This window comes from Salvelinus fontinalis, chromosome 37 (assembly GCF_029448725.1).
Source record: "Salvelinus fontinalis isolate EN_2023a chromosome 37, ASM2944872v1, whole genome shotgun sequence".
NCBI classification, from domain to species: domain Eukaryota; kingdom Metazoa; phylum Chordata; class Actinopteri; order Salmoniformes; family Salmonidae; genus Salvelinus; species Salvelinus fontinalis.
This window is the reverse complement of record NC_074701.1, coordinates 11071805-11087000: the sequence shown is the minus strand read 5'-3', so window position 1 is coordinate 11087000 and position 15196 is coordinate 11071805. Positions and strand designations below refer to the sequence as shown.

The 15196-nt window shown below is 40.8% G+C and overlaps 1 protein-coding gene across 2 annotated transcripts; it reads right to left on the bottom strand.

Moving 5' to 3' along the window:
- Positions 1-1696: 1696 nt before the first annotated feature.
- LOC129836128 (poly(rC)-binding protein 3-like) lies at positions 1697-12816 on the bottom strand. Of its 2 annotated transcripts, none has more exons than XM_055901943.1 (13): positions 12429-12816; positions 11148-11191; positions 9740-9862; positions 9554-9610; positions 9330-9446; positions 8987-9118; positions 8225-8353; positions 7878-7979; positions 6705-6746; positions 6162-6237; positions 5453-5505; positions 4871-5040; positions 1697-4356 (listed from the first exon to the last, which is right to left on the bottom strand). In XM_055901943.1, exons 3-13 carry the CDS (start codon positions 9815-9817, stop codon positions 3996-3998), a joined length of 1317 nt encoding a protein of 438 aa, XP_055757918.1. In that variant the 5' UTR covers positions 9818-9862; positions 11148-11191; positions 12429-12816; the 3' UTR covers positions 1697-3995. The 2 variants fall into 2 exon arrangements, with proteins under 2 accessions (XP_055757918.1, XP_055757919.1); XM_055901944.1 differs by having other exon boundaries at positions 1697-2097; positions 12429-12808.
- Between the last annotated feature and the right edge of the window lie 2380 nt (positions 12817-15196).

The window sequence follows — 15196 nt, the reverse complement described above, 5'->3', positions numbered from 1 at the left end:
TCAAACTATTCAGTGACCAGTCGTGCCCTCTGGATGGGGGCATTGTCATCCTATGGGGACATAGCCATGGTAGCCAAAAGAATGGCCTGCCCATCATTTTATACAGTACATGACCCTAAGCATGATGGGAGGTTAATTGCTTAATTAACTCAGGACCCAACCCAAGCTTTCAATATACTTTGTATCCCTAATTTACTCAAATGTTTCCATTATTTTAGCAGTTAGCTGTACACCTATATTAGACTTTGTATAGTATTGTTAGGTTCTTATTTTTCAGAGAAAATAACTCACGGACACTAGAGAAGCTTTTTTAATTCTTCCCAAAGGGTCGTTACAGCTGTAATTCAGCCACACAAAAAAAATCGCACAAGCACTGATATTTAACCCTTTCTCCTAGGCTGAGTCTCCTCCACAACCGAACAGCCAATGCATCCCTGCTGCTAGACAGAACCTTAGTGATATCTGTTCTTCCTCACTTCGTCTGACCTGACCTCTACCCCAACTCAAGGCTGTCATGGTTATTGATACCAGACTGTGTCTCTTCTCCTCCCAGAGTATCCCTGATGGCTAGCAATAACATATCCTGACATCATGTCAACGTTATACATGACCCTCTCTCCCTCAGTGACATTTGTTAGATCTCCACCCGTCTCCCCTTATCAATGCCCGCCACATGCAATCGTTTCCCTGCACTCAACACATTCCAAGCTCAGTCAGCACACACTATATACCTACCTCCTACAACCCTTGACTTCTGTTGTCGACCCTAAACCTTGTCACTCCATCAGTGACATGAATAAGTAACATTTCATATTCTCAAATGTTCAGAAAGTCTTATGACAAACTCTAGCCAAGATATAACAGTTTTGTAACTCCATATCTTGAATACTGTGTCATGCAACTCTGTACAATTTAATTTTTCCGAATAGGAATGCTACCGTATATATAAATGTAGCTTAGTTCCTAGAGAAAGGTTATTTTTACAAAAATAACCCAGACTTTAATATACAATGAATTATTGAAAAATAGTCTAGCAAAGTGGAAAGGCATGTCGACTAAATTACCATATCACATCTCAGGCAGACAGGCATGTGCACAGATAGGGCTCTACCTGTGCAGAGCACATGCCCCTCAGGCCTTCCAGTCTCCAAAGTGCCCTTTTGGGTAGTTGTATATTTCCCCCACACAAAAAAAATGTTGTGTATAGATAGTCTAACGTTGTTGTTCAGTGTTCACTGTTTCGCAAGTCGTCGCGATGTCATCAAGTTCGCCCTGCCCCATCCAGTCTGTTGGTTGCTCCTGTTGATCTGCCCTGTACAGAGCTCGAGTGCTCCCGGTCGTGCCTGTTTCCCAGTCTGCCCTGTAGGAGATTGCGCGTGCCCGGTATCCAAACATGCATGGCTTGAGACATGCGCTCACCTGTCGAGTGTGTGTAGCTAGCTACCTAGTTTAAATATCAACAGTACTGTCACAGCAGCAGAACAGTTGATTAACACCTGGGCTTTTTCATTATGAGCACCTGTCCCCCGAAAGGTCTGTGCACAGCCCTGCCATATCTGAATTATGGCTCACTCTTCATGTGAAGGAGAAAGAAACTGTATATGAAAACAAGAATTACTAATATTGATGGGTAGTCTAATCTCAAGTGTGTAAATTGTTTGATTTTGCTGTGCAATAAAAAAGGCGAAATTACTCATTTGTATTCGTAAAAAGCTTGATTTATTTAAAAGTCATTTCATGTCGGGGACAAATATAACAAATCATAAGAGCTCATCGACAAAACAAAGAGTAGAACCGAATTAAAAACACGAACATAAACACAACGTTGTTACAATAGTGTGCTGCATCAACCACAGATATTGAGAGCAGAGTGGAATATGAATTGGACGGTAGAGTTTTGTTCATTTTGACTTCAGTTCGGAGAAAACCAAGCGGCAAAAACAGAACTATAGGAATTAGTTAGGCCAGTCCCACTCTACAGGGTTATTGTGTAGATTCAAAACCACAAGAATCCAATGTGGCTTTAGAGTAATCCCATCAGCACTGCATGTGTAACAATACTACAGAGCACCCAAGTCTGTAACCACTGACGAGAGCCTATTGGAGGAGAGGAGGAAACATGACCAAGCGGAAAAACCATTGTTACAGTAAACCTCACTGTAATAACTTTACTTGGCACCCTGCGTCACAAATGTTATGACACGGTCATAAAAATGTCATAATACGTCATGACAGCTGACATAACTTGTCATAACCTGTTATAATATGGTCAAAACACTGTCATGACACATAGATTTAGACCTGTTGTGACATATATTGCGTTATTTTATGACTGGTTATGACACCTACATAAGAGTGTCAAAAACCTCAAAACCTACCACACAAGGCAAAACATTCCATTACATCCTAGCCTACGTGTCAACAGTATGTTTATGTATGTTACCATGTTAAATGATCATTTTAATTGCGCACACATTGATGTCAGACATACACCTACCCCAATGCTCTGTTGCTGATGACTGGGATGAATGTACGATCAGATTGCAGGAGCAGGACAAGACACCATCTTTTTGATTGATGACTGTTATAAGGGCATGTACGTGATAGGCCGATCTGGCTTGTATGATTAGGATGGTCATAATGCTTCTTGACAGTTTCATAAATTGTATTTTCTTAGTCCAAGTAAAGTGTCACAGGATGGTCATAATGCTTCAAGGCAGTGCACTAAGCTTTATTTTCTACAGGATCATTTTTGAAAAATGATGATAAAAAAAGAAACATGACTGTAAAAAATATCTTACAACAACAACAAAGGACTTAAGAAAGAAAGATTCAAACTAAATGAAACTTCTCGGCAGTGAAAAAACTCATTTGAATAAATGTGGGTTTTGACACTCTTATGTAGGTGTCATAACCAGCCATAAAAGAACGCAAGAGGTGTAAATATATGGGTCATGACAGTGTTATGACCATATTATAACAGGTTATGACACATTATGTCAGCTGTTAGGACATATTATGACATGGTTATGGCCGTGTCATAACATGTTATGACACTGGGTGTCAAGTAAAGTGTTACCAAACAGTTACCCTACCAATGGTCAGCAGCTGGCACAGTGTCAATTCCTGTTTGGAACTGACCTTTTCCTAACAACATCATTGGCCAACTATTTACAGCGATTCAAAACAAAATACAGTACATAATATCGGAAAAAACTGTTCTGCTGGAAGGATCAGCTGTTTCTGTGCATCACATACTGTAAGCTTGAGAAATGCCTGTGTATTGTTATGTATGTTCAGATACACAAGTAGGTATTTAGCTTTACTTACAGTTGCAGCCAATACTGTTACACTACAGTGTGTGTGTGTGTGTGTGTGTGTGTGTGTGTGTGTGTGTGTGTGTGTGTGTGTGTGTGTGTGTGTGTGTGTGTGTGTGTGTGTGTGTGTGTGTGTGTGTGTGTGTGTGTGTGTGTGTGTGTGTGTGTGTGTGTGTTTGTCAAACAGCTGAAAGCTTTTTCCTGCCATCTAGAGAATAATCATTATGCTTAATTATATGCCAAAAATATGTTTATTTTTCTGCATATCTCAGCGTACCTCGTATATGCTTTTCTGCAGCTCTGCTAAAGTCTTGATAAAAGATTGAAATGAATGTGAGCAGGCAACCTTGCCAACTAGCTACTCTAACTTTATTTATATCCTGAAATGGCTTCTTGGTAGCGAGTAATGAGGGTGGAAGATTGGGAACCTATCTGTGCTACCTGAAGCCAACTTCATACAATTGCTAGGTGGCTAGTAGTATTATGAGAAACAACAACAAAAATATTTTTCAACAAGACAAATCTGAGGGGGGAACACGCCCCTGTCCCCCCTACGGGCATGAGGCCTCTGCATACAGTCAATATATCTTAATCAAGCTTTGAAACAGGGAACAAGTGTTATGCAGTACTGACCCCAAACTTGTTTTTGGAAGGGGAATTCAATTCTTATCCCATATGTCAATATGGGGCAAACTTCTGGCGCTCAGGTTTTTTCATGCCAGCAGTAGGAATCTTAGTGGTGTAAGGGGATAGACCTTGCGGGAGCCCTGAGGCAGCTGCTGGGTGCATAGCCAGCATAGGGAGCGTTTTCATGCCAAGCAGACTAGAAACGGGGACAGCATAGTGCTGGGTGGGGATGGACTGTAAGGTGGAGGGGGAGTGCATGTTAATGGTGCCAGGGACTTGGGTGGCGGCGGCCATGACAGCCATGGAGGTGGGTGTGGAGACAGTGGGAGCGGACTGAGAGAAGCTCATATTGCTGAGGTCAACAGACGACGCAGAGGAAGCAGCCTGCATGGTGTATTTAGCCATCTCTAAGCTGTAAACAGATACAGGGAAGGTAGCCATTTTTTGGAAAGGATGGGGTTGGGAGAAGATGGGAAGATAGGGTTTAGAAAGGGAGTTAAGGAGAGGCATATCCAAAGAAAGGCGGGAAGAGAATGGGTATAGCATGGGAGGAGAGTGAGAGAAAGGGAAAAAAGAATCAAATGAGGAATGTTATGGGTTAAAAGCAGTAAGACAATAAAAAGGTGTTCATGCTTTTGTGAGTTTGGATCACTGGATTGTATGTAGACCCCAAGGCACTTAGATAATATGTAATGCTTTTCCCTCAAACAAAACCGTCCTCCCTTCCTGTCAACACTGTTACATTGACTATAGTGTCTGTTGTTTGACTGTCGTGTCTGTTGTTAGACTGTTTTACGTTGTTTGACTACCTTGCCTGTTTTGTTCTCTATTTTCAGTTGTGTCTTGTCAGTTGCCTGTCATGTACTGTAGTGCCTCATGGGTCACAACTCACAGCTGACCTGTTAGAGGTAGTGAAGCAGTCTTACCTGACATTGATGAGGTAGTGTGCCACACTGATGCTGGTAGGAGAGCCTATGATTGTGACTTGGCGCACGGGCGATCCGTCCGTGGCACTGGCTATCTTGATGTGAGCTCCTGACACCTGGCGAATCTCATTGATCTTGCTGCCTTGTCTGCCAATTATGCTGCCAATAAACTGAGGCGGAAAAGATAGGAAAGTGAAAAATTGAAGTCAAAAGATGTGTCACATGTTTCTCATGGATTATCAGTCCAATTAAAACATCTGTATCCTCCGTAATGTTATCTCCCCAATTGGAACATCTGATAATGTTATCTCCCCAATTGGAACATCTGAAAATGTTATCTCCACAATTTGGACATCTGAAAAATATTCTCGCCAGTTTGCACGCGTGACAATTGGAAATCTGCCCTAAAGATAAGAATAGAACACCATGTAAAGAGACAGCATTCAGTTGGCTTACATATCACACAGAAAAACATCAATTTCAGCTGTCATCCTCATTTGAGAGCAGCGAAACCGGTGCCTAAATGACTGGGATCTATAGTCTGTACATTGTATGATGCTGATAAGACTGAGCAAGACTTACATCATTGGGTATTGCCAGCTCCTGAGAACTTGTGGGGACAGGGGCCTCCATTCCTGCAGAGTAGGACATAGTACTGTTTCCATATGCACTGAAAGTCATGGCATTGTGTGTATGATCCCTGAGACATTACATGCATCAATTATTTGGTCACCTTAATTAAAGAATTCAAATCACATTGCATGTACATCTAACATGAAAGCACAAAGTGACTTAACAGCTTTGATATAAAATGCATACAATTATACATAATGATAGATTAATAATATACCTTAGCATTTCAATCTGTGAATGTATCCTTTGAAATACATACATTCTCAGCAATACCCTGTCTTTTTTTTTATCAAACAATTGGAATAATTCAATAATTCTCACTGTTTGAATATTGTGTTATTTCAGTTGGCTGCTTCTTTGTTGTGGGATAGAATACATGGGGTGGTGTAGGTCAGGGATGGTAGGGAGGACGTTAGAGACAGAGGAGAATCACTGCCAAGGTTAAGGAGAGGGGTCTGTGAGATGAGGGTTCTTTCTGTAAGATGTAGGCTACCACCTCGTAAAAATTGCTCAATCTTTACAGACATACAGTAGAACATAAACATGTAAAAGAAGACGTGGTCCTTCCAGAAGCAGAAGAGGGTTTATGATTGGTGTGATGAGCACAGAGAGAGAGAGAGGGATAGATGGACTTTCCCAGGGAGCCTTGGGTACGTACCAGGGAAGGTAGGGTTGCTTTGCCCAAGGGAAGGGAGGGGGATATGCTGCATAGCCAACTGGTGAAGCTTGGTCAACTGCAGGGTAGGAAGGAAGTTAGAACTAACCAATCAAACTGGATTATTTCAGCGGAGCTGACAGCTATAGCGACAATACAGAGCCAATCTTAAATTCAAACACAGAGTTCAAAATGTGTGTTAGTTTGGTGAAGAATTTGACGTTTGACATCAGAATCAGAATTATGCTGGCTTGTCATGGAAGTGATGAGATTCTTCAATATTAGATGTGGTATTTCTATGAGCAAGAGGTGCCAAGTTACCGTTAGCTATTTTTTGTTAAGGTCCCTTCATTTTCTCACACTCTTCTGAAATAAAGCAAGCTGCTATGTTAGTGTTAATAAACACCACAGTACAGGATAGTGTTAGTGTTTCCTCCTTGCTAGTGAGTGCACTGAGGGCATAGTGGTGGCTTGGAAGGTGGTGGTGGTTGTAGGCGGGAGTGGGTCATTGGGGTGGGTGTTATTGGATCAGACAAATGCACTTACATCTTGATGTGGAAACGCATACTGTCCTTGAATTGTGAAGGCCTGCAAAAATGGGATACAGGAGTGGGGTATTATAACTGCTTGACCATTTCTCCTCTTGTATCTTTTGGATTATTTTCTAAATGGTTGCAACACATGAGCATTTGATGTAGGTCCCATGCTGCTTTGGTCACGTTCCCAAAATCTGTAGCTACTACTACGTCTATGTTCCGATCCACCTGATTTAATCGAAAGGTTATCCATTTCATTTTTTGGTTTCGCTTTGCCTAGGATGTCCAATCGGATACACACATTTGTGAAAGGTCGTAATGGATTTTCTATATGTAAAATGGGAGCCATAACGGATAATGCCACATGGCAAAGCGAGAGGTTTAAGTGTCGTATTTTGGCTAGCGTTGATGCCCATCGGTACACTGCCGTAATTTGTAAAGTGGCGATGTGCTTACTAACTGCTGTGTAATTATATGACAGCTCTGACCAGAGACTATAGATGTTTAAGTCAACTGGCTGTAGCAGCAATTTCTCATCTGGCCACTCACATACTACAAATAGTGGAGAGACGTCAATATATGCGGATGCTTCCCTCTAGTGGTGAAAAGATGCACCGGATGTTTTTTGGGCTAAATGAGCATTTGCGTGCCATTTCCGAATGTTTTTGTAGCCTAAACTCCAATTACATTTCTTAACTTGATTACTCGGAATGAAAAAAGGCCAGGAAGATGCAGAATCTACATTTTAATTGGAATAACAGGAAATGCAATTCATTTCCATGAAATTCCTAGAATGAGCGGAATGAGTGCCTAGTTTGCATGTTTCCCAGAGCTCATTTTAATGACGTCTTTAATGACAAGCAAGTATGGTAACAACATTCTGTGGCTAGTAGCTGTCCTTCTGGCCTTCCATCGTCATATAACAGGTTCTCGTCTATCATTTTCAAGGAATGAATTGGAAAATACAGACACATAAACAATTCTAACGGACGTGCAGGCTTTTTGAACAAGGTTATTGTACATTTCCTGAACATGATATCATCAGCCTTAGAAGGCTATTTGATCACCTGCCATCACGTGCCAATCATCAGCGCCAAGGAGCTGATGTGTATATATTTTTTTTTGCTTCTTACTGTATTGTATTCAAGTGTAACTTTTGCACAGACCAACAAAAAAAACTCACTTGTGAAGCATGTTGTTGTTGTTGTTGTTGTTGAAATACTGGATGGCCGGCTCCTGGCATGGTCTTGGGGCGATATGGGATAGTTGGTCCTTTGGGCGGTGACTGAAGACACAACCAAACAACAAACAGCAATGACTGATCAGACATCACTATCAACTGCAACTAGTTAGATCCCATTGTTTCTTAGATGACTTGGCCCTGATATGGCTGTAACCTCCATTATTATGGTGTAGTTAGATACCATAATTATCAAGCCTTGAGCCGTTTCAGGTCTGGATATCAATTTGAACAAACTGATTATTGGATGCAATAATAATACTGTATGTTAATTGTATTGGCTTGCTTACTTCCAGAATGACAGAGCAGATGTGTTTGACACACTGTGTGATGGCCTGAGGAGTGCCTGAGATAGTGACAGCTCTCTCAGTGGATTCTGGCAGCATGTCCCCTGCAACCTGCACCTGAGCACCTGTGGTCTGAACATCACATACAATGGGAGTCAATTCCAAAGAGAGGCCATTATTTGTCAAAAGATTCCTTTTGATCATGTATTATTCATATATAATTGTACAACGTCTGATTTTTTGTTGTTGACATGCACAATGTATATGTTGTACAAGTTAGTCTCTTGTGACACTGCTAGCCAGTGCACACAAGATTTGGTTTCTGTGTTCCCGAGATTATGTCAACATAAATATTTGACACCCAATTATTTGGAGAGTGCAATCCTCCTTCATAGTTAATTGAATATGTTTACTATGAGGATTTAGCACCCAATTCCATTGATGAATAAGAATGTTTGCGTGACCACATTGTTTGGTAGTCCAGGCGTATCAGTCTCCCTGAATAGTGTTGTGTTGTGCTGGTGCTTCATTGTAATTCATTTACCTGAGGCTGTTTCATTGGGTGATTGAAAGGTTAGGACGGGATCATCAAATGTAGCCTGATCCCAGATATATGCTGTATAAACAACTCCTACAGTCATTAGTTGGCTATACAGCACAAACAGATCTGGGACCAGGCGAAATCAAATGAGCTCCCGCTAGGACAAAATTGCTGTCAAAAGACAGGGAGTAATTGAGAGATGCTTTGGGCCTAGCTTCTTCTACCTCTCTGATCTCCTTGATCTTGGAGCCTCCTTTGCCTATCAAGGAGCCACACTGACTCCCTGGGAACACAAGGCGGAGTGTCACTGGAGGATGGCTTGTTACCGTGCTGTTTGTCATTGCAGCTGTAATGTCCTGAAATAGAGGTTTTCAGGTATAAAAATATAGGGGGTAAAATCTCAGAAATTCTAACATGGTCTTGACAAAATCTTTTGTATTGTATCGTTCATTGAAGTCAAGGGAAGTTTTGTGTGAAATGTTGCCCAAAGTGAGGAAATTAAGTACATTTTTACTTAAGATATTAACATAAGGACACACCAGATTACATGGTACCAGAGTCTGTTACCTCCTCAAACTTCTCAGCGATCATAGAGAAAGCTTTGAAGATGCCCTCTGTTGGTCCGGTGATGGTAACAATCCTCTCTGGAGAAGATCCCTCTGAAATGTTGATGCGAGCTCCACTCTAGAGACACAGGTGTCATTTTAGGTGAGTCATGTAAAAAATTATTGCATTTGTTTTGTCAGAAAATATATGGTTTTTTTATAGACAGTTGTAAGGACACGACTTACCTCCTCTCTCATCTTTTTGACGGTTTCCCCTTTCTTTCCAATTATGCTGCCTACCTCCTGTTAACAATGAGACACCAAACAAATATATAAATCAACAAAATGATGACACAAACATTTTTCACGCGATCTGACGATCGTAATAATGTGAAAGAATAGGAATATGTTGCAATGATGAGACGTGTTTACCTTCCCATGCATCAGAAGCCGTAAAGTGAGGGTAACGTTCAGCCCCCCCTCTGAGGCCCCACCTTCCTTGTCAGACATATTCACACTTATCAACGGTCTAGACACTCAGCTTCATACAACACTCTGTAGACACAAACAGGGACCCAATTCACATGAAACTGGCATAGTAAGTTGATTTTTGTTCAGTCAGTCATAAAATGAAATTAGAAAGCCTTTCACGATCCTTGAAATGTATCCAGTGTAACATGCAACCAATACAACTATATGTGGAGGCCTTCCCAGAACGAATGAGACAATGAATTTGTCATTTTACGATTAGAGAGTTGTCCCTACAGTGAATGCAATTTTCTTTGATTTGGACCTTTTTGCCACATCACTTAAAAGTGAAATCCAAGCCTCCAGAGTTAATTGTGTCCACGTACCAGTAAGCATACATGGTTACATATTTCTTTATCATTTGCCCTGTGATGCAAGGCTTATCATTATGATCCTGTTTTAGTGGTTGATATCTGTGACTGGGTAAAATTCGCTTTGCCGCTGGTGTGATGCTCACATGGTACTCCCTCATTAGTTCCAGCTAAACAGAACTCGTGAGACTGTTCTTTGATTAGATGGAAATACAAAAGGAGCTGTTTGTATCCTACAGGGCTGGAGATCAAGTGATGTCTGTGTGACCGTCTCTAATAATACCCAAGTGATATCACACTGTGGGAACACAATGTCCCACTGTTCCCATGTACCCTTCATCCTATACCCAGAACCACAGAGGAATGTCTCTGAATATAAGACAGACAGGAGTGGGACACTCAAATATGAACATACTACTTGTGAATTGACAGAATCCTTCTTTCCACAATCCAAAATTCTGTCAAAACTTGCCCAAATCTACAGATGTAGGATAATTTTTTAGAACTATTTTGTCGTTTTGAGGTTTAAAAAGGTTTCTAAAGTTTTTAATTACCATTTTAAAATGTCAGATTTGATTTACCCTAGTGAAAAATGTATCAACCCCTACATTTCCCCCCTATTAATTACAATCCACATAACAAACTGGCTCAAATTAAGATCCTACATCTGTACACCAATGCTTTAAACATAATTTATTTGCCCTTTTTGTATCTTACCAAGTGTGTCATGCATGACCTTTGACCAGGAGCGGACTGGCCATCTGGCATTTGCCCGAAATGCCAGATGGGCTGGTCAATTTTTAGCCCAGTAGACCTGTCTAACTTGTGTTTTTCGCACAAAATTATCATTATCTTCAGGCCCCCAATAATGTGGGCCTCAAGGAAAGAAATGGGCCGGTGTGGGGGTCTCGAGGAAAATAAATGGTCTGGTTTGTTAGAAATGCCAGGGCCGATTTCTGGTCCAATTCCGCCCCACCCTTTTCCCCAACTCAGATACTTACCTACACCAATAGATGAAGACAACGCTTTGCCCGGCATGCCACACCTAAGAAAGACATGGAAGCAACAAGGATTACACACAATGGTGATGGGTAAAATAATGCTTGAGTTTGACAATAACATGTCATTACATTCAAACAGTACATGATTCTTTAATTATAATTGCTTCAACATTCATTGCTAAGTCAAGCCTGGGTCAATTCCCAGCAAGCAATGCAAACGTCTTCACGCCATATAGAAAATAATATAATATTGCTGCAGACAATAATATTAGGAATTCAAAGAGTTGTTGAGCAGCAGGGTATATATAGGCTAACAAGAGTGATTCCCTTCTCTGTGTCATTATAATTACACTAAATGCATCCGACAAACAGCAACATCCCAGCCTAATCCTATAGGCCCGGATTTGTTTGGTTAATGCTTAAGACCCCTTTGACCCATTTCAGTCACCTCTAGCATGTCAGCACCCACTCAAGACTACAGAACAAAACGCAACACAGGAGCAGCCATGAGCATGATTTAACAACTGAACATGTACAGTGACAAAAGGTGTTGATAAAAATCTAATCTTTGTGAGCAAACTGAATTTACACTGGAATTACACTACAGGGAACACATGTACTCTTGACTAACTGATTTTTAGGACAATATGAGGATTTTGAATTTGATCTTGTTGAAGAAATGGAACGCTATTAATATTGAAATTGAACGCTTATCATGAGACAAGTGACTTTGCGCAGAGGCTATGTTGTGTGCTTTAACACTCTCCGCCCCATAATTGTGTGTTATAGGGCCTACATAGCATTGTATTACATCGGAGCATTTTAAAACCTTCCTCTCACATCATGAAATGAGCTTAGGCCAATCTTAACGTGTGGATAAAAGTTCCTCCTCATATACAAGGGCATAGAACATTGGGCAAATATATGTATACTCAAACCCACAATATTAGACCAAAAGCCTAGCTTTAGTTCCATCAATTAAATCCAGTACTGTAGATTAAATGGAAATGTATTGCATCTAACAATAAGGGTATAGAAATTCAATGACATGGGTAGCTAAGTCTGTGTCAACTCAGGGCAACCGGCTATTGAGGGCAATTTATTTGTAAGTTGTTAAAAGAACAGGGGATTAAAGTCTACGGTTGAATACGACTTCTGTAGTTCTTATTTGCAATATTATTATCAAGGGAAACATGAATAGCTGCAAAGCCTAATCCTCTGGTAGCCACATTGGTTGAGGCGCCTGTAAAGTAAAAATAAGAATTAGTATAAAACACTAACCTGCTGTTTTAGTATAAATATTTGTTCCTCTTCCTCTCTTCTTTGTCACTCCAGAATGAATAGTCCTCTAGTTTTACAGTCCTCGTTAAAAGTTTGACCCCCTTTGTTGTCAGTTATTGCTCAGAGAAGGGACAGATGGCTCTCTGTGCCCTTAGACCGGCTGGCTGGATTGAGGCTGGCTTTGCTATTTGTCCGTCCCCCTAGCTTAGCCCTAGATAAGCCCCTACGCAGGGCAAGTGAACCTGCATCTCTCCATGCCAGTGACACAAGGGAGGCATTGCTCTGTGGAGTGATCCACTAGCTGCTGAGGCCTGGGGGCAGAGCAAAGTGGCTCTTCTGCAGGACACTGTCCAGAGAGAGCTATAATTACAGTGACTGCACGCAAGACATTGTAGAAGTCTAACCTTAACAGTCAACAAAAGCATAAACGAGAATATCCCGTAGAAACTCTTTGTAAACCTCATCATTAAAGTGTTGGTTGTTTGGATTCTCTGGCGGATTAACAAGCTGCTCCCTACTTCAATAAAGTAAAACACATCACATCAGAAAAATGGGGACAGAACTGACAATGGAGAGCATAGTTATGTTTGGAGAGACAACCATAATGTCTTCATGGGGTGCTTTACCCTCACTCTGCCCCTCCCCCACACCAAGCCCTTACAACCAGTAATGAGGCAATAATGGATACAATATAGCCCTTCTGCCCATAAAGCTGCATTTAGCTGAGCCACCAAATTGTGAAGGGAAATTAATCAGTGAAGCATAAGTGGCATATTTAATTACTGCCGCATCACTGCATGATAGGGAGACAATAATGGCCTCTGTGAACTTCTCGTGTCACATGCTTCCAGACCACGTGCTTTGGTCTCCCTACTTTTAAAAAAAACGCAATTTGTCTCCAACAATGTCCCATGAGTTGGTGTAAATGTGTGTATGTGTTTACAGATTTTTTCAATGTAAGTGGTATATTTTCACAACTAAGTACAAATCTCTAAACTGATAACACTTGACATGTACCATTTTTTAAATAATTTGTATCGAATGGCACGTTGTGAGCATGTTGAGAAATATGTCCGTTTCATTATACTGATACAGTACATGCAGGATCATGACCCAAAACACACCTCCAGGCTGTGTAAGGGCTATTTGACCTAGAAGGAGAGTCATGGAGTGCTGCATCAGATGACCTGGCCTCCATAGTCACCCGACCTCAACCCAATTGATATGGTTTGGGATGAGTTGGACCACAGAGTGAAGGAAAAGCAGCCAACAAGTGCTCAGCATATGTGGGAACTCCTTCAAGACTGTTGGATAAGCATTCCAGGTGAAGCTGGTTGAGAGAATGCCAAGCACGTGCAAAGCTGTCATCAAGGCAAAGGGTGGCTAGTTCGAAGATTCTCAAATATATTTTGATTTGTTTAACACTTTTTTGGTTACTACATGATTCCATATGTGTTATTTCATAGTTTTGATGTCTTCACTATTATTCCACAATGTAGAAAATAGTAAAAATAAAGAAAAATCCTGGAATGAGTAGGTGTGTCCAAACTTTTGACTGGTACAGTACGTAGGACAAATCATCAGAAATAGCGGTATTGTAAAGCAGTTGGCTGCTGTAAAAACGTAGCACGGTGTTGTATGTCATTTCTGCCCCATGAAACATTGTACAAGATCACCTTTTCTATGTGACTTGTCAACTGATACAGTATTGCCCGTATCTCTGCTTGAAATTCATCAGTTTACAGTGTAAAAAATGTAATATTGTTATATACAACCCAGGTATTTCAGCAGTGCATTGTACACTACACAATAATTCCAAATGGTAGCACATACTGTACAGTGACTACACTTTGTCCTTTTGAAGCACACTGGCTGATGGGAATGAGGATGTAGTATTTACATTCACATCCTTATAGGATTTGGTTTTACCTTCTAACATAAATTGATGTCAAATTGATGTTTTTAAATATAGACATTTTTCAGCAGTTAAACTATACACATTACAGTTTTTTTTATCACTTTAGTGGAATTTTCAATTCTCTTCATACAAAACTCCAAACAGTTAACATGTAACGCAGCAAGTGTCATATTCAAAACGTTTTATTGTGCGTTCATTTTATTTGAAGACATCTTTCACCAACATTGTTCATCCAAAATACCAGGAGAACATTGATTTAATCACCAAAACACAATATAATGAACATCAATTTAGTTATTTTAACAGCCAGTTAATTCAATCAAATAAAATGCAACATATTGTACACGTTTCAACATTGGCGTTTGAATGTAATATGCTACAATACAGAGGAGGCGTTATGGGCGGATCTTCTTAGGAGGCCGGCCTGCCCTACTTCGAGTGGGCCAAATCTGATGTGACAAGCCACAGACAGAAAACTCGACGAGTGGTTGTTAAAACGACTGTCACCAACACAGTTATGGACATGGGGCTCATGTACAACGCACTTGAACCTGCCCTACTGTCCGAGTGCTTAGCTTACAGAAACGTAACACCTCTATTCATAGGCACCTGGGCAATGGAACAAATAGAGCAGCTGAACCCCCCCCCCCCCCCCCTTTCAAAATAGCGGCGCAAACTCATGGGGTAATTTGTCATTTTCAATGATTAGTAATGTTTTGAGCTAGTCTGTATTAAAATAGTCAAATATGTAGCCTAAGATATGTAGCCTATTCAATGTGGTGTGTTGTTTAACCCTTGTGTGGTGTTCATGTTTGGGTTATTCACCAAATGTTCGCGGGTCTGATGGACC